Source organism: Dreissena polymorpha, chromosome 8, assembly GCF_020536995.1.
Source record: "Dreissena polymorpha isolate Duluth1 chromosome 8, UMN_Dpol_1.0, whole genome shotgun sequence".
NCBI classification, from domain to species: Eukaryota; Metazoa; Mollusca; class Bivalvia; order Myida; family Dreissenidae; genus Dreissena; species Dreissena polymorpha.
The window spans coordinates 58,016,133-58,037,090 of NC_068362.1; the positions used below are offsets into that span (position 1 = coordinate 58,016,133).

The 20,958-nt window shown below is 34.9% G+C and overlaps 1 protein-coding gene across 3 annotated transcripts in view; it reads left to right on the forward strand.

Annotated features, from left to right (window-relative positions):
- Positions 1-20,958, forward strand: part of LOC127842161 (uncharacterized) — a 60,381-nt gene that overhangs the window by 8,305 nt on the left and 31,118 nt on the right. For 2 of the 3 annotated variants that reach the window (XM_052371512.1, XM_052371514.1), the window contains exons 2-4: positions 3,493-3,569; positions 3,920-4,037; positions 19,896-19,977. In XM_052371512.1, coding sequence (XP_052227472.1) covers positions 3,500-3,569; positions 3,920-4,037; positions 19,896-19,977 — 270 coding nt within the window. In that variant the 5' untranslated portion in view covers positions 3,493-3,499. The remainder of the gene's footprint in view (positions 1-3,492; positions 3,570-3,919; positions 4,038-19,895; positions 19,978-20,958) is intronic. The other variant, XM_052371513.1, reaches the window with a different exon arrangement.

The window sequence follows — 20,958 nt, forward strand, 5'->3', positions numbered from 1 at the left end:
TTAAAACTATTTAAACAAAAACGGTATCCTTGTATTTAACGTTTTGGTTATATTTCTAAAGAATATTCAACATGATTATTCAAAGATCCTCTCTGTTTGGTGTGTAAAGATACGCTGCGATTGTTAACAATATTTCAACTCGTACTCAACTGTTTTCGTACCAAACTGTGAATGATTGTAAACAATATTTAAACTTGTTCTCGATCATTTTGTACTACAGTAAGCGGGTTCATACTGTAAAAGAACTGTGATTAAATAAACATAGGATATTGCCTTTTAAATGTGTATTTTATTGATTTTTCTTTTGTTTAATATTCTAGAAGAGGTCTGTCAAGCACTGGGCGCCACACACTCCATACATTATTCTGGGCAGCAAAACTGACTGGATGCTAAATACTCAACAACGATGCAATTCTGGATCTATCAAACTTGCCAGTGATGGAAATTATGCAATTGTGTCCTTGAACTATTCAATAGTTCTGTTGGGTTATTGTTATGTAACATAAGTAGACTGTACAGAAACTGCAGTTATTATGAAGAGTGTCTGTACGTATGTCATCAAAAAGCAATTTCAGCATAACAAATATAAGATGTGCAAACAATAGTAAATGAGAAGTGAAACAACTAGCAGATAGCAAACATGTTAAATTTATGTTTATACTAATAGTGTCCATGCATTTATATAATTTATTATGAAAGTCTAGTAGTTCATAAAAAAGAATGCCACAAGCAAGGAAGCGCACTCAGTTTTTGGAATCATTGTGTTTTGAAGACTTCTAGCAAGACATTAAACTTTTAAACAATATTAACTAGTATGTTTTACTATAGGATTTGACATTATTATTTGATATATATTGTGTATTTGAATGTTAATTTTTCTGTCCATTGATATAGTGGCGAAATAGTGAGTATTTTAATTGCAAAAATGCCTGTTGATCTTCGACATATATCTTTTTTATTCCTGCATAAATAATAATTGGACACATCATGCGTTTTTTTTATGTTTATGTTTTTTATGTTTCATCAATTTATGCCATGAGCAATCGCTTTAAATTCCTTCTTCTACTTCTTCCCATAAAGTGCATGGAGCATCGATACACTTTAGGGTAAAGAAAAATCCCACTTTCAATCAAGCTCAATGCAAACAACCCGGGAATCATTGTTGTATATACTTTTTGGCTTTAATTGAATACAAAAAATAGTTCAGAAGAAGTAGCACCAGAAAATAAATGAAAGAAAAGGTGTATTTAATAGTACTAAATAAATTTCTGCTGTACAGAAAAACTCCTTCCGTATGTGTGTTAACTTGCTTATTTCACTGTAGTAAACACTATTTGATTTATGGTACCATATGAGGATTGAGAATTAATTTAATTTAACATTCTACGGTCATATTAATATGTTGGGTTAGGAAGGAAGAATACAATGTTGACATTGAAATCATAATATACTCGCTTTAAATAAAAAAGAGATCATTTCCCCCTTCTACTTCATCTCCCGTCTTCAACTTATTGAAATCCCTGCATATGTTCAAGAAACATAAAACACAATTTTAATAATAAAATACGTTATTTATATTTTGACTGTTTAGACATAATTTTGTTTTCCGGTGTACAACCACTTCGCATGCGCATGTTTGTCAAAAATGTCATTCAGTTATTCGTTTCTAGCTGGGTCTAGATGAAATCATGGATGTCACACTGCTCTAAATAGACACATATAATGATAGATAAAATATATGTTGTTATGCAAGTGATTTAAAGATGCCCAACAATTTATAATAAAATGTATCCTGATATTTAAACATGTATTTTACTTTAAACGCAGTTACTTTCATCTATTCAAGAGGTTTTTAAGACAGAAATGTTAAATATTGTTTATTTAAAAGTGAACAACCATTAAACTTGATATTAAAATGTTCGTAAACAAAACTAGTGGTTGCTTTATCCATTGCCTAAATCTTAAAAAATGTTTTTTGTTCATTTCTCTAAATACGAATGGCCTTTTGGGAGCTGGGTTGTTCCATTTCAAATGTGCAGGCTTTTATTTCAAATCAATATGCCAACTAAAATAGACATCTTTTAAGCGTTTTCCCGCAAATTAGGTAGAACCTATAATCATATTATTGAATAACTTCCATGAAGATTCTGCGCTAGTTTATGAATTTGCAGCCGTTAAAGCTTTCGATATGATTTCATGTCGGAACGATGCTACAGCAACTTGACGTAAAACGATATGAGGTCGATGTATATCGACCTCATATTTATAGGAATAAGTTGCATATGACCTTTGACCACGAAATATAACCATATCATTGAAGTGAGGGACACATGTCTACCTACTGCTGCTTATATTTGTTCGAAGTTTTCAAAAGTGAAAGCTGTGAAAGGTATACCATGTTGCAAGCTGTGAAAATGTACACCATGTTGCAATAGCACTTGAAGAGGGACAATCATCAAACTGATAATGACAGACAGTCGGACAAAGACCATGCATATAATCCATTGTCGATACCTTATTTTAAAAGGGGCATATCGGTGGCTAGTACGGTATTGTACTTTTCTGAAATAAATGTATACATAATAAAAAAACTTTTTGGATGTTTCTAAAATACACGGACCTAGCTGTAAAACATTTTCCGTCAACCATGTATTTTAATACTTCTTAAACATTGTCCCTGTGACTCTTTTAGAACCAGCATCTAATTATTTTATGTTTATTTTTTGTTCACTTAAAATTGTGTTATAGGAAAAATTTGCCTTCATATAGGGAAATACTGTCCATATGCCCGTTTAATGAAGAAAATGCATAAAAAACTTACGTCATTTTCCTGATGTTGTTAAATTGAACATGCTTCAACGGTATCTGCTGATAATTGCATTTTCGAACGTGAACAAACACATTTAAATTAGTCACAGAACGAAGCAGATGTGTTTATATTTATAAGGGTTGGCTTTAGCAACTTTTCACAGCAATTTTTTAAAACGCATAAAGCCATTTTTCTGGTCGTCTCGATCGAACTTTCGAGCGACTACAGTTATCGATTAAAAAGGTTACGAAACACTATATTTGGCATTCATATTCAGCGTCAAAATCGTTTCTGCGAGATTGCTTTTTTTCTTTTTTCACAAATAAAAAAAAACACATGCGCTATGGTTACAGAAGGACACAAAAATTAGTGCGAGCGGTAAATTTTGCGGTAATTTTTTATATCTTTTTTTTTCCATTTTGAAAAAATAGGTGCTGCAAATCCGACGACCAACAAATCAATTTGGAGTGGCCTTATATATTAAGAAAAGAGCAAAACAAAGTCGCAAAGCTTTCAGTTGGCAACATATTTGTATAACTATTGCATTACATAAGACAGGAACCTTTACAAACAAACTTTGTTATTGCTTAAGTCAATACTTTTTTGATAGATTTCACGCCAAAATGGTTTAATATGAATTTTAAAATATGAATTGTGAATTACATGTATGTTTATTTGGTTAGAAAGGACATGGGTCACCTGCTTAAACCACTGATCCTGATAGTGTGTATGCTGATTTTTAAAGCAACACTCCAGAAAGGTAAGTGAGCTGATTACTTCCATGGACGTATTTTTTCTGTTAAACTACATACTTAGCAAATTGCTATAGAGAAGAACCGCGTTTGTTACCGATAGTTTTCACTTTTTCATCTCCATGTTTATCTTCGTAATGATGAATGTAGATTAATTATATTGAAGTTAAAACAAACAAATAAATCAATATAAATAAATAAATATATAAATATATATATATATATATATATATATATATATATATATATATATATATATATATATATATATATATATAGTCAACACACATGATATGCGTATAGTTTCCTGAAATCATTTGAAATTCATTACAAACGAAATATCTATTTTTAACTCCAGATGATAAGTGCGAAGCTGGTTCAAGGGAATGCCCGAAGCCAAAACGAATCAAGCGATCCGGTACCCCATGTTTTACACTTGAAGCGTCCGTTGTAACTGACCACACAGTTTGGAATTTGTAAGTGTTCAGTTCATTTATTGTTGAAAAATAGGGTATGCAAGTGTGCCACACGTTTAAGGACTTGGTTTTGTTCACAAATATTGGTTTATAGCTCGCCTGAGCACAATGGGCTCATGTTGAACTTTTGTGAGTCGTGCCGGCGTGCGTCGTCCATCGCAAACATAAACATTGAAAGCACTCTAGAGGCCACATTTATTGTCCAAACGTCATGAAGCTTAATCAAAACCTTTTGTCCAAATAACATCTTGACTGAGCTTGAAACTGGGTCACGTGAGGTCAAAAGTAAGTCACTAGGTCATATTAAAGAAAAAGCTTGTTTACACTCTCGGAGTCACATATATTGTCTAATCTTCATGAAACTTGGTCAGAACATTTGTTTCTATTGAATTGCAGCTGAGTTTGAAAGGTGTTAAGTTCCGTGGTCGCCAGGGGCGGGGCAGTGTTCCTTATATGGCTTGAGTAAAACCTCGTTAACACTATAAAAGTCACATTTATTGTCCAATTTTATCATGAAACTAAGTCAAAATAATTGTTCTTATAAAAGCTCAGCTGAGTTCGAAAATTGTTCCAGTCCGTTGAAAAAACGTTCCTTATATGGCTATAGCAAAACCATGTAAACACTCTAGAAGTCACTTGTATTGTCTCATCTTCATAATCTTCATGGTCAGATGATTTTTAATGATATTTAGACCGAACTCGAAAAAAATGGTTCCAGTCTGTTGAAGAGGCTGCCGGGGGGCAGAACAGTTTTCCTTATATGGCTATAGTAATATCTTGTCAACACTTTAAAATTCACATTTGTTCAATTATCATGAAACTTGGTTAGAACATTTATTCTAATTATGTCTTGGTAGAGTAAAACAATAGTTATGTTCCGTTGAAAACCATGGCAGCCATGTAGCTGCGCATTTTTTGTTATATGGCTTTAGTTAAACTCTGTTAACAGTGAGTCTAGAAGTAACATTTATTGTCCAATCTTCATGAAACTTAGTCAGATCATTTATTCAAATGATATCTCGGCCAAGTTCGAACATGTTTCTTGTTCGTGCAAAAATATGGTCGCCAGGAGGGGGAGGGGTAGCAGTTTTATTTTATATGGCTAGAGTAAAACCTTATTTACACTCTATACGTTTCACGTCAAGTCCAATCTGAAATTTAGTCAGAACATTTGTTCTTATGATATCTGGGAGGAGTTCGATAATGGTAACTGTCTGTTGAAAAACATGGCTGCTATGCGACAAGGGTATTTTCCTAATATAGCTAATGTGTAGCCTTGTTAACACTCGGGTTAGAAATAACCGATTTACACTCTGAATGAAATTTATGCATATTTTGATATTCATGATTTTCATGCAGGCATATGATTATTTATTCTGCCGATGAATCACAGAGCAAAATTGCCAAATATCATTGTTGATCTTTGTCTCTTTCTGAAGAGTATTATTATTATGATGGTTATTGGTTGGGGTTAACAGTAACACACACTTGTTAAGCTATCTGAGTACTCTTTATTACATTGAAAATATTTTCAAAACTTAATGTAGTAAAATTAATTTCTCAGACAATTACTTATGGGAGAAACAACTGTTTATAACTTGTGTTTGGCATCTAATAATGGATGCATCATTGCATAGCTTTTCTGGAAACCACTCTATTCTCTCAAATCGACCCTTTTTGGCCTGGGGCGAAGCCCTAAGGCCATAATAATGATACAAATTTCTGAAACAGTCTGAATTGGCTGGCTGCCAAAACCCACGAATGAATGAATTCCCAAAACTCCGATTTACCACTTGGCGGTCATTCATGCGCAATCAAAGAAGTTCTTCGCAGATCTCGATAACCCGCCTTGTAAATACAGAACATCACTATACAACGTGCCAGTGTCATAAAACGTGTAAAAAGATGTCATTGAAGCAAAATTGCTAAGCATTGGCTACGACATAGTTTTTACGTGTCTACGGAGACAGTAATTGCGATTCTTTTCGTCACAGTTCAATAAACATGCGTGTTTACTAATGCACTGGATTTGCGTGAGTTTTGGCGGGTATAGCGTCATTCGAGGTCCGCTTACAGGAGACAACGCACGTTGTGGTTCAATATATTTGTTTTAAGTTTGATATTGTGTTGGAAAAATGTCGGAAAATCATGAAGTTTTGTCGGGGAATTTCAGCAATACATCGACTGTGGAGCAGTCGTTGCTCAGCAGGGAAGTAGAATGTTCATTTCAGTGTAGACAATAAATAAACAGTATAAAAAAGTTTAGGGATTTGATCATTTGTATTGTTTTTCATGTTTGGCTAACGTGATTTACATACTTAAGTTTCTTCTTTGTTTATTCGATAAAAGCGGACCGCTTTCTACATTTGGTGTTTGTTGTAATGTTTGTTGTCATTTGTTTGCTAGTAAGCAAAGAATTCATTTATTTTTGGACGAACGAAATGAGAGAGAAAATAAGAAGAATTTTTTTCTGATACATTTTTTTAAAGACATTACATTTGGTATTTATAAGCATATTTTAAGATATTGTTATTTTATTTTGCGTTAACGAGACATTAAAGAAAAAATAAAATGAAAAAACTACAACAACAAATATTCATGATCATTCTCGGAAATATACGAAGTTACCGGATATGATATTTCACTGCGCAGATCGAGCGCGAAAATCGAGCGCGAAAAGTTCTACGTGAGATAACGTACACAATCTGTACACCGTTCTTTATCAGGGTAAAGGCCCAGTCTCACTATGATGCCGGCGGAGCCTCGGTGCGTGATCCGGGATCTACCGGTATTAACCGGGACTCTACCGGGTTGAACCGGGGCTCCATTTGGGACGACCGGGATGAACCGGGGAAAACCGCGGCTCCACCGGGAAAGTATTAAAATATTTAATACCTCCGGGATGAACCGGGAAGGACCGGCAACGACCGGCGCGGCACCGGGAACAACCGGGACGGCACCGTAGCTCCACCGGGGCCCATACAGAGCCCGGCAGAGCTACGGCAACGCCCCGGTGAATGCCGTTAGAGTCCCGGTATAGCTACGGTATATAAGAAAACCGTCGCTCTGCCGGAACGCCACCGGCATTCACCGGGGCTCCGCCGGGGCATTACCGGCGACGACCGGGGTGAAACCGGGGCGTTGCCGTAACTCTGCCGGGGTCTTATGCCGGTATAGACAATGTGAGTGCCGGCGGTGTTACGGTATACAGGGGCTCTGCCGGGACGCTGCCGGCTTTCACCGGGGCTCAACAGGGGCACTACATGCGACAACCGGGGCTATGCCTGGACGCTGCCGGCTTTCACCGGGGCTCTGCCGGGGCTTCACCGAGATAAACCGTAGCCAGTCCGGGTTGACCGGAACTCTTCCGGGCTGTTGACCGGCTTCAACCGGGGCGGCACCGGGAAATAGTGTGACAGCGTTAAAAAAATTCTACGAATCATCCCGGTCCTCGCCGGTCGACCGGCGTTAGCAAACCGGGATGGACCGGAGCTCTACCGGCAAAAGTGAGACTTGAGCTTAAGTGGATTATCTTTTGTATACACATTACAAAGGAAGTATGAGTGTTTTCCTGATCTGTTAATTATGTAATAGAAAGCTATTTTAGGCTATTGAAAGTGATTTATTTGACGCCAACAATAACAGTTTTTTGCGGCCATGTTGTTGTTGTTGTTGTATATCTTCACCGACTATGTAGACGAACCTCTACCAGATTTGTAGAGTTGAACAAAAGGTTATCGTTCCCACAACGAGTATCGTGTTGTCCTCCACCGTCTATGTACACTGTAGTATATACACAACTATTGTCTTTTCTTGCAGTCTCTGAGCTTCTGCACTCAACCGCTAGGGTCAATCCGTATTAGTTCGGACAAAGGGAGAAATTCGGACAAAACATCCTAAATGCATTTTACGTCACACTAAACCTAGACCCAGGCCTTCAGCGCCTACAGCGCTTTGATTAGCCACCTGCTTAGCATAAAAAACAATACACATCTCAGAGTGAACATTGTTGTTCTATTTGAAGATCAGCAATACATAAATTGGCGTCGCACTGAAGTGCGGCGACTAGTATGTAATGCGTTTTTTTTCGCTTATGGGAGGAGAAGTTATTTTACGGATCAATGTATATATTTTTGTTGTCAGAATATCTTGCATAGTGGTGATTTTTGTGTAATTTAGTGTAAATAAGTACTGCATTTGTGCCTATTACATTTACTACAACATTTATTGCCAATATTGCAAAACTAATTCTTTTAATTAATAACTGATCACAGGGACTTGGCACTAATAAAAGATCACAGGGACTGGCAAATACGCGAACCGGTGAAACTTTCTGGTTTTGTATTAAAGCAAAACTTATTTGTTCCACTATCCTAGCAACCACATAATTACTAATAAAGGCGCTATAGAGCGCGAAGCGCGACACGTATTATTAATTGTAATAATGAGTCTTGATAAAGGAAGCAGCCGCTTATCAATGAGGAGCACCATCACAGCACCCCAGTCTCATTACTATCAAGTCCTCCGACAGGTTTTTTTTTTAAAGAACCACATATAGAAGGCCGCAGGCCTTACCCGTATCTTGCCAGTGGCATGGACCCTTTGGTATGGACCTTTAATCCCGCTCGCTATCCAGCGTTTAAACTTCCGGGTTTACATTTCAACCGACTATTAATAGCTTATTAATATCTTAGTTAGAAGGTGATTTTCAAGCGGTTCCGTAGTGTAGTGGTTACACGCTCGCTTCACATGTGAGAGGCCCAAGGTTCGAGCCCCAGTAGAATCAAAATATTTTATTTGTGTTCTATGTTAACTTTTTGTTTTGATGAAGACATTTTAGTTTAAATAAATATGCTGTTTTATTGTAACCATTTTTTGTTTTTATTATGCCCATGAAATATGTGTGTGAGAGGGTGGGGGGGGGGGGTTCGTCAACACATTAAAACTTTTACAGTGTTTTTATATCAATGAGTACTCAACCCCTATCGTAAATGAGCAACGTAAGAATAAGTTCAGAATCATCTCCCCTTGACGTTGAGAAAAATATGAAATTACGCTTACAAGATGAAGCAGATTTTTTAAAACCTACACAGTTCTGTTCCATTAATGAAAACTGCAAACGGATGCCAGTAAAAAAAGGAAACCAATGTAAATAAAATGAACTATGAAATATGTGGGGGTTACAACACAAAATCATAGATAATGGTTACTTGGGGGTTATAACACAAAATCATACATAATGGTTATACTAGTATCTTTTTCTATTTTGTTTAAAATAATCGGCCAATATATTAAAATTTACAGTAGAAAAAAATTCGTTTCATGTAACTTCATTGAGTGCCTTTTACACTGAAATTCCCGACGCCCTTTGATGCTTTGCATCAATACTTATCAATACTTATACCAATTTGGATCAAACAATTATTTTATACAATGATAATAATAGACAACACCGTACAGATGTTTGTAGCTTAAATGTTTATTGATGAGATCTTGAGAACTTGTTTTGTTGTGATTATCAAATATTTGTGATTCAAACAGGGTTGTTTTCATGAGGAAATAACATGGCAAGTTGTGTCTGAAAATAGTTTCATTTTGTTTAAAAACAAGGATCTCAGGTGAGTGGCGGTTTTCTTTATAGGGAAAACTTGTGAACAATGTCAGTAACATTTTTAGTTTAAATCTTAATGACACTTGCCTAGAAATATGTTCTTTTGATGCGTTGATTGAGTTTAAACATGGTAACGATGCTCTGATAAAAGTTGTTTCCAGTGACAAATTTCCTCTTATGTACTTTATGATGATATTTATATTAAATAAAATACTTGAATTATTTTGAACTCCACTTTCTCAGAATATTTTAGTTCCTGCGGATCTCAGGTAAGCGCCCTAGGTCCAATTCCCGTCCTTTTTACTTTCTTGGTATTTATAAGTGTGCATGTGTATTGGACGAACATATTTGGGTTTTGTTAGTGTTCATCTGTTTTGGATGAACATATTTTGGTTTTGTAAGTAAATATATATATTGCAGAAAAATATTTGGGTTTTGTAAGCGAGCATTTTAATTTGAAGAACATATCGTCACCTTAGTGTAAAACAGTGATAAGTCGATATTTCAAAATTTTACAGGAGAGTAAAAAACTGATTGTTATAAAAGATTGAGCTTTGATTTTAACACTGTTAACATTTTTATACAATTTTAAAACTAAAAATATATTAGATAAAATATATTTCAGTATATTGCTACCAAGTAATATTATATTTGATGAATTTGCACATAACTTCATTTGACATTGAAATAATTTTAGTGTGATACTGTAACAAGTGCACTTATTACTATATTGCACTGGACTTTCTTTGTGCAATAACTGAATAAGGTAAGTTATTATGGTTAAACCTTAAACAATTTACTGATTTTGTTATAAAACCAAGAATAAAATGTTTAAGAAAATTGAAAACAAAATAATGTTTACACCAATTTTGATGAAGGAAGCAAAATTATGAGTACTTGGGTTCTGCCATGCCTAGCACTATGAATCTTTTTAAGATGAAATGAATAATGTTTCATTTTTAAAGAAACATCTTGCATGTTAATGAAAAAACACATGTATTGTTTGATAATTTATTAATCAACTTTAAACAATAATATTACACTGGTCTTTCATTTAACATAATTATATTTGTAACAGCAAGCATCAAAATTTAATTTGTAAACTTCAGAAAAAATAATTTCATTGGAACAGGCACAAATTGAGGATTATGAAAACATCATCATACATTGATACAGTATACTTCGCCTAATATTATTTAATGCGAGTTAAATACAATTTGTCAAATCAGTTGACAGCCTGCTTTACGTCGATAAAAGGTCAAGATTCATTTTTAAATGTTGTTGCAAATTCCATGATATCTAACATAACACTACAGGAAAAAATATCAAGCATAAATTTGATCATTATTGTAACTGAGAGTACAAAGAACATGGAACTACCAGTAACTTCAACCATAGAACAACAGTTACAACTAGGTTATCACTCACAGGGCAAATCTTTGTAGAATGCATGATATGCAGATGGTATTGTGTTGTTTTCACACAATTTCACAAGACTGTTATATTTAGCCTGAGGAATGGTCTTCTTGTTAACAGACCTGAAAAGTCTTTTTAGGCAAGGCAATTGTTTCACTTTGTTTCTGAGATAAGGTTGCATGTTTAGATACACACATGGTTTATTGTAGTCATATTGTATGTGCGCAGTGTCAGGATTCTCACTGTGGCAGGAAATGGTTTTTATTTTCATCCATTTTATGTTAAAACCTTGGGTGTCCTTATCCAAATTTCGTACCCTGGGCCAAATTGTGAGGTTGAGCGCTCTATAACCAGGTTTAAACCCCCAATGCTTTGCATTGACCGTTCCAAGGCGGTGACCTCAGCTTTATTCATATTTTGTGTTTATGTTGGTTTGTATTGTGCTGTATTGTGCTGTTTTTTACTGTTTGGGCAATCGGTCACTTGCCTTAAATAAAGGACCAACTAATTGTTTTAATAAACAATTCAATACTGCTCCAGCAGCTGGAGTTTCACTTCTTTATATTGGTACTGAGATGTTTAAAATAAAAAAAATTGTCAGAGCCAATCTCAGTAACAAAAAATGGTTTCTTGCGTCTCGCCATTTGCATGCAAGTACACCACTGTGAAGTGGTATATATTTTTATGTTTTTACATGATTTTTCAATACTGGAATGAACCGAGTCATTCTCATTTTGCGTGTGCCCTCTTTCCAAATACGTATGGGACATGTGATCAAGTTTCAGATTTTTCATACTGTACTACAGCAATGTGAGGAAAAAACGATTGCGATTCTGACTCCCACAATTATCAGAAAATGTTTCAACTGATTTTATGCTCTTAGAAGCCATTGTCTGCAGAAAGTTATGAACACAAGAAGCTATCTCACAAGACCCCCGTCCAGGAATACCCTCATGCCATACACAACACTATGCCTCCCCAGTTCCTTGTGAATAAACAGACAGGTTGTAATTGCACAACGTTCTAGCATAGTAAAGACAAGACTGGTTGCCTTGTGGGAGAAGCATTACTTGCTGTATATCAAAACATGCAGCACATACATATTGGTCAGTTTGAGAGGCCTCTTTTGCCTTCTCTTTTTCAGCACGGGCAGCTTCCTTGTTTTGAATATGTTTTTCATATTTTTCATGAATGGCTTTTTGTTCATCTGGGTTCATATTATCATACTCAGAACAGACATCACACCTGTCTTTCAAGGGTGTATTGAAAGCAATATTGTAAAAATTGTCGAAGATGTACCTGTACATAGATTCTTTTTTTCTCATGGCATTGTTGGGAATAAAGACTATACATCTTTGATAGATTTAGACCCCCTTCCAAATATTCCTTAGATGTTGATCGACGACAATAATGAGACTCTACCCGAGGAAAGCTATCAATGTGTCCTTTAATGTCTTGTATAATGGCATCAGGAATTTTGTTTGGACGGTTTGTATGCGTACCCTTTCTATCAGGAAAGCTTGTGTGAATGTAAGGAGCAGCTCTATGCAAAGCTGTTGAAATGGTTATTGCGGATACATCTAGTGTATCTTTATAAAATTGTTGGCACACATCAACATTGAGTCCATTGACCTGAAACATGTAGTTTCTTGACATCTTTCTCTCTTTTATAATTGTGTCCCTTACCCTGACACGCTTAATTTTGAACTCCATTACTGTGCTGCATAGAAATTCTTTCTGTTTAGGATAAGACCCCAATTTCCAAAATTCATCAAAAATTGCTTCCCTTTGTTCAGGACTTATTTTACTATGACATTTCTTTCTACAGTTTTGGCCGCACCCACTTTTTACCTTTTTGGCCCGCTTGATTTTACCTGAAGATGAAACATAACTCTGACCAGAGTTCTTTCTTCTCTTTCTAATATTACGTTTCCAATTAGCCTTATTTCTTTGCCTCTTGCGAGTTCCTTTTCTAAGTGCTTGATCATCCGAACCCACGGTATTGTCTATACCATTTGTCACGTTGTCAAAATGTAAGGTCTGATAAGCATGGTCTGTGTAGTGCGTACTGGTCGTCTGAGCGTCACTACGTAAGGTCTGGTCTGTGTAGTCCGTACTGGTCGTCTGAGCGTCACTACGTAAGGTCTGGTCAATGCACTCTGTACTGGTCGTCTGAGCGTCACTACGTAAGGTCTGGTCTGTGCAGTCCGTACTGGTGGTCTGAGCGTCACTACGTAAGGTCTGGTCAGTGCAGTCCGTACTGGTCGTCTGAGCGTCACTACGTAAGGTATGGTCAGTGCACTCTGTACTGGTCATCTGAGCGTCACTATGTAAGGTCTGGTCAGTGCAGTCCGTACTGGTCGTCTGAGCGTCACTACGTAAGGTCTGGTCAGTGCACTCTGTACTGATCATCGGAGCGTCACTGTGTAAGGTCTTGTCAGTGCAGTCCGTACTGGTCGTCTGAGCGTCACTACGTAAGGTCTGGTCAGTGCAGTCCGTACTGGTTGTCTGATTGACACTACGTAAAATCTGGTCAGTGTGGTCTGTACTGGTCAAGGCACTACTGTGACCTACATGAGAATCAGGCAAATGTTGGGAATCAAACATATCTGGCACAAGCAACATAACTGGACCTGTCTGATCACTGGATAAAGCCCTAAGATGAACAGAATTTGGTACATGCTCAATTTCATAAATATCATTAAATACATCTATGTTGATGGATTCAATAAATGTAGCACTGTCATTTAAATCATCAGGTACATCAATGGCAATGTCAATTGGTGATACACTTCTGACGCTGGAAAGTTCTATTATGTCTTCAAAGTTTATGCTGTATAGGCTGGATAAATCATCTAGTATGTCCACACTGCTCACGCTTGACACACTCGATACATCTGATGCATGCTCCTGAGCCATAAATAGACGGCAACTTAGATCACCATCACTGACATCTGAATCTGAGAACCCCTCAAAATCTGACTCAACCATCATTGTATTATCTGGTAATACAGTAACACTTACCGCCTCAAATGGAATGTTTTTGGATTCGTCAATAGAAGCTGATAAGTGTCTTATGAACAGGCATAGATCTGACAAACTCTTATGAATGGACACAACAGCAGTGCCATCAGGGCTGGGCATGCCAGCAGCGTTCCTTGAGTGAGGGTCAAACATTTAATATTTGTCTTGGTAATGCATGATAGCTGTACTAAAGCTTGGTGTGCCACTTCCCATAGTGAATACACACTTACGCATGCCCCCAATGCCTGTTCAAGCGTAAAAAATGGGTAGCTCCTTTCATTGTCCATAGTGGAACCAGTAAAGGCTGTTCCAAAGTTAATTGCATGGTAAAATCCATCACATTCACTTTTTAAATCTTCTTTCATGAAGTACTTTTGAGAGGCATCACCATGTTGTGCATACAGAAGATCATCTCTTTCAAGTATATAGTCCAGGATTTCCTGTGACCAGCTTTTTAATGGTGTATTGTAGGACTCTACAACAGCTGCAACTGCATTTGCCATGCACTGTGTGCCATTTGCTTGGAACTTTGAATGCCCTTGGTGAATTGTAGCCTGTATCATGGCTGACCTACAACGTTATCAGATTCATTTAAAGAATACTGTCTATTCCTTAAAAACAAAACAATAAAAAACACAAAAACTGCAATATAGGCGCTGTAGAGTTGACTTGAGATGTATCATTGGCCGATTGGGTTAAAGGGGCTATGTCAACGAGGAAATGGATTCTCATTTTAGTTAATAATTGTTTGTATTATATAATTACTCTATGCTAATACATTTTCGTACAATAATTAAACCAATTATAATAAAAGGCAAATAACAAATTTGATAAACACAAATTTAATGAACATTCAAAGTTTTGACATAAAAATATAAACAAGAAACATCAATTTTTTTATTTCTAAATGCATACATACCTGTCCCGTGAAATATACCCATTATAAACTCTTATTATATTCTCATTATATTGTTAATTTCATTTTTTTAAAGACTTTTCCCCTTTGGGACCCTTTATTCCCCTTTAAAGTTATGAAAAAATGTTACTAGTATTAGTGGGCATCTTCTCTTAATAATTATGTATCAGTTAAGTGCTTGGCATGAATATGAATCTGCCTACAGTATACTAAGTCATTTACAAGCACATCTATACACTAAATTGTAATCATTCAGGATATAAGAATTACTCTTATTTTCATAAAAAATAAGCATGTTTTATACAGTAACATTTAAATGTACTATGTTTATATTTCTGTATTAGTTAGATAACTTTATAATAGAGATAACTTACCAGTAAAGTGATTGTTTCGAATAAGTCTGGAAATAAGCTGCTGCTGATCACACAATTTAAAAAAAAAATAAAACGTAAAAGATTGATGACTAAGATCATGAAAATATAATAAATGATATCACAATGATGTCATAGTTTCTAGCTTTGATGTCATCATTTTGGCCTTGATATATTACACTTATTACTATATTACACCAAATAAGTTTGCTGGAAATCAATACTATTTTGGTGCAATAAGTAAACATGTGCACTTGTGACTTTCTTGCACAATGCAAAGCAGTTTAAATGAAAATAACATTGGCGCAGTAAGTAGATACGTGCACTTATTTACATACTGCACCAAACAGAACTATGTGTGTAAATAATACAGTATGACATTTTCTTAAAAAGTTCCAATTCAATTAAACTGGAATACCATTCTGATATTTATTGAGGACATGTATGGCATCATTTAAGATCATTTTATGCAAAAAAGTCATTTTTTGAAAAAAATGTCACTTATCACTGTTTTGCGCTAAGGTGACGATATATGGATTTCGTAATTGAGCATTTTAACAAATATATTTGTTTTTCGTAGGCGAGCATTTGTATTGGAGGAACATATTTGGTTTTGTAAGTGAGCATGTGTATTTGAGAAACACATTTTGGTTGTGTCAGTGTGCATTTGTAACAGATAATATGGTTTAGAATTGCATTTGATTACACACTTTGGCTTTGGCAAAATGCATTTGTAATGTGCCACACGGTAAAAGGTATGTAAGAAAGTTTTATTGGGCCACACCTTTTGGGTATTTTAAGTGTGCACTTTAACTATATAAAGAAGTGAAACTCCATCTGCTGGAGCAGTATTGCATTCTCATTATAGACAATTAGGTGGTCCTTTATTTAAGGCAAGTGACCAATTGCCAAAACAGTACAAAACAGCACAATACAAAACAAAATAAACACATATACAGTTACAACTTTTTGAGGAACGATGAAATGAAACTGCGAACAAGTGTCAAATACATCCCTTCTTTTTAGAAAAAGATTTAAGAATATAGCATAATAAAGTTTATATTTTAGATCATCATCGCGCAAATTACAGGAAGAAGCAGCAATAATGGGTGTAAAAGATCCATATTACATAGCTTGGTTGTTTATGTGACTGCTAAAAAATATATCGAACAAGAAACGCCTGTCCGAAAGAAAATATAAAAAATTGAACGCTATAAACCCAATGCATGTAGATTAAAACAGTGAAAGTGTGTCGTATGAAGAAATATAGAAGCGATGACGTCATACAAAAATCAATGTAGCCAAGAACAGTGAAAGTGTATCGTAAGACGCAATTGAGAAGCGATGGCAAGATGACGCTATAAAGAAAATCCAGGGGCAGTACTGTGAAATAAAAAATAAAAATATTAAAGGGGCGGTACTGTAAAATTGAATTGCCAATAAAACCAGCTTAGGTGGTTAAATATTTAAGAATCAAACATATAAAATGGTCATTCCATTAATGATTCCAAAGTTTAAAAGAAGAACGATATAGTGAATCGAAAACCAACAAGCATGTGTTTTTAAGTACGTTAACATCATATCCTTTTGATAAAAATGATTTAATTAAATTGAAAAGTTTAATATTAACATTTTCTTTAATATATTTTAATTCGCGAACACGCTTCAAAACATCTCCATAAAATGTTGGTACGGAAATTCCATAAGTTAAATGCCATTTTAAAGAAACATTATATTTTGAAATTAAATCACCATACTTTGAGTGAAATTTAGCGAATTTACTTCTTAGGTGAGGATAAAAAAAACTTATTTTAGCAATTTCTTCGTTAATATACGAATACGATCATTAAAATCTTTAATACATGAACATGCTCTGGTATAACGTACCAACTGCGAAATGTAAAAACGATAGGATGGACAGGACCTTTGGGGATGTTACCATCTAGGAACGGAAAATTCACAATGTCAAAGTTAAAGTCGTCCCTTTTGTCGTATAAACTTGTCTTAATCATATTATTATTAATAGTAAGATGTAAGTTTAAATACGCAGCATCTGTATTGGATTGACACGATTTATTTAAGACTAGTTCGTTCGTTCGTAGATTTTGTGAATATATTGTTTAAAGAATGGGTTATCTAAATTAAGTATGTCATCAATGTACCTACTAGTTAGATTAAAACGTTGAATCAAATCTAGTTGTTTAGTTTTCGATAATTCAAACATAAAATCGCTTTTATAACAATATTAAGAAAAGATCTGCTATAAATGGCGCACAATTTGTACCCATATTCGTATGAATAGATATATTCGCGGACAATTAAAATGAAATTAATTGTGTCACAAATAAATAATCAAAGCGCTGTAGGCACTGAAGGCCTGGGGCTTGATTTAGTGTGCTTGGAAAGAAGTATTGTCCAAATTTCTCCTTTGTCCGAATTTATACGGATTGACCCTAGCGGTTGAGTGCAGAAGTTCAGAGACTGTAAGAAAAGACAATATATGTGTATATACAACAGGGTACAAAGCCGGCGGAGGACTACACGATACTGGTGGTGGGAACGATAACCTTGTGTTCAACTCTAAAGATCAAGTAGTGGTGTGTCTACAAAGGCGGCGAAGATATACAACAACATGGTCGCAAAAAACTTATATTGTTGGCGTCAAATAAATCACTTTCAATAGCCTAAAATAGCGTTTTTATTACATAATTAACAGATCAGGGAAACACTCATACTTCCTTTGTAACGTGTATACAAAAGATATTCAACTTACTCTGATAAAGAACTGTGTACAGATTGTGTAATTTGTCTCACGTGAACTTTGCGCGCTCGATTTGCGCGCTCGATCTGCGCAGTGAAATACTATATCCGGTTACTTCGTCTATTTCCGAGAATGATCGTGAATATATTTTTTTTCTGGCATGTCTTGTTAACGCAAAATAAAATAACAATATTTTAAAATATGTTTATAAATACCAAATATAATGTCTTCAACAAATGTCTGAGAAAAAAAATCTTCTTACTGTCTCCGTAAAACTCGTATCTTTTCGGCCTATACCGTCAAGTGAGAAACGATTTCTCGCATGAATATGCAAACAATAAAAAACAATGTCGTAGCCAATGCTTAGCAATACTGTTATGTTATATAGTGATTTTCTGTATTTACAAGGAGGGTTATTGAGATCTGCAAAGAACTAATTTTATTGCGCATGAATGAAGTGGTAAATCGGACTTTGGGGAATTTGGATTTTGGCAGCCAGCCAATTCTGACTGTCTCAGAAATTTGTATCATTACTATAGCCCCAGGCCAAAAAAACGAGCATTTTGTATCTACAAAAATCTATATAGTCATATCAAATCTAGCATTGAAATTGTGGCTATTGCTTAAAGGAACACTGATTGTTTAGGTGTTAACTTTATTTTACGAAACACTTTTCGAAATTTTCGTTGATTTTTAGCGTTATAGAGGCTTTAATTATTTTACCATTTAATTCAACGAACAAGTTATCCAGCAGAAAAGTAAGTGCTTCACAAAAGTCAAGACAAGTCCAAATGTTGTATTTTTTATTTTTATCTAATATCTGATTAGTAAAAAAAGCTGTTTGAGTGTTTAAAGCAAGATACGAACACTTCTCTCTAACTATACCGCATTTTTTGGTTTTGTAGATTTCCATTTAACCAAACGGTGTAGGTACGGTATTGTTATTATGTATAAGTATTCGACACTATTTTGGTATTGAAATTATGCATCTGTATACGACGCAAATATTTCAGAATTGTTAGTGTTCATTTGAATTGGACAAACATATCTGGGTTTTCTACGTTTGCATTTATATTGGTTAGTTACGCTTTCAAATTGAGAATTTGTATTGGACCACACATGCTGAGAATTCGTAAAGCGCTATATATAACAAAGTCTCTATAAGCCTTGTATTATTTAAACAAAAACGCTGTATGCATTTTATGCCGAAGCTTTCGACCTCACGGTCTTCATCATCTTGAAATAAAAAATGGCCGCTGATGAAGACCGTGAGGTCGAAATCTTCGGCATAAAATGAATACAGCGTGTTTGTTTATATATGTATATATATCAACCATGTGCATGTCTATACAAAAATGATATATTTTGCATAAAATGGCAAATGTTATTCAGGATGTAATCTTTAGAACGCATTTGAATATTTGTTTATGTTTGAAATGGAATAAAAACAATATTCTCCATTCCAATGTCAAATACATTGATGTTAAAATCATCATCTGTTAAAATGCGCATCAATGACAATTTATAATTGTTTCGTAAAAATGTTATAAATCATGCAAACATTGTGTATGTTTTGGCAGAACACTGGTGTTTTTTGTGTGTGTCTGGATAGGTTTATGTTAGGTTTATTCTAATACAGATTTCATTAAAGTAATAAGACTTCAATCGCTTAAAATGTTGTAACATCTCTTTTAGATTTGTTCCTTATGTTTGTGAAGGGAGCAAGAAATACCATAATGACAGTCTGATTTCATTTCAGTTTTGGTTCTCTATTTCCCGCTCTTAATGTTTCACAAAGGGAACAAAACATCACCAATCACTTCCGGAGGGTCTACGCAGAGGTAACGAATATCTAGCTTTAAAACTCCTCACATGGACTATAGCTCGACTAAATTTACCTGGCAGTGAAACTTATTCATGCATAAATATAAATGTGCCTTTAGAATGAATATTTAAGTTTCTGTACTTGAATCTAGTCAAACAGATTAAAGCGTATCGTTATAAAATTTCTCATGAAAACATTAATGTACTCACTTTATTGAGATTTGTTTTCACGGTATTACCTTAAAAGTAAACAAATCCTCTTTCGCTTACTGTTTGAAAGTCACGAATTGACTTTCATCTAACAGTTCATCCTTAATTCTCACCTATTTATCTACGGTCGCTTCTCCGCATACTTTAGTCTTCTGAACTATTTCCTTAGTTAGCTGTGGATTCGGTGTAGATTGCCACTTTTTGGGCTTAGGATCCATGTCTGAAATTGTAAACATATGACACCTAAATAAAAATATCTACATAGTTTCTTTGTAAATATATTGCCATTAAATGCTTAAATGTGATTTTAAGTAAATAACATTTACATGCTTAAAGTTGGTTGAAATTGTACATAAGTTGTCTATATGTTTTATATATTATATTTGATAATGTGGAATCTTTATTTTACAGTTCATCATATTTAACCTATCACTGTCTTTAAACAAACAAACATCAACACAGTTATGTTCATAAACAAGTGACAATTATGTCTAACCTGGATTATCCCTTCATTTATGTTGGTTTCGAGGCACCTCATTTCGGTGAAAAGGGATGAGATAGTCGTCTTACAAATGTCAGAACGAGGCCCTGATGTGAATTTTAAACAAATGTTTGATAAAGTTGTTACAGTTGTTGTGTATGCATAAACTCATAAATATATATTTTTCGATTAAATAGCATGAAAAAGTGGTATGATTGTCTATATTCTATGTTCCTTGTTCAACTGCAGGCTTTGACCCTGTGCCAAAGCATAATTTTGGGCAACTGATTGCACATATATTTAATAA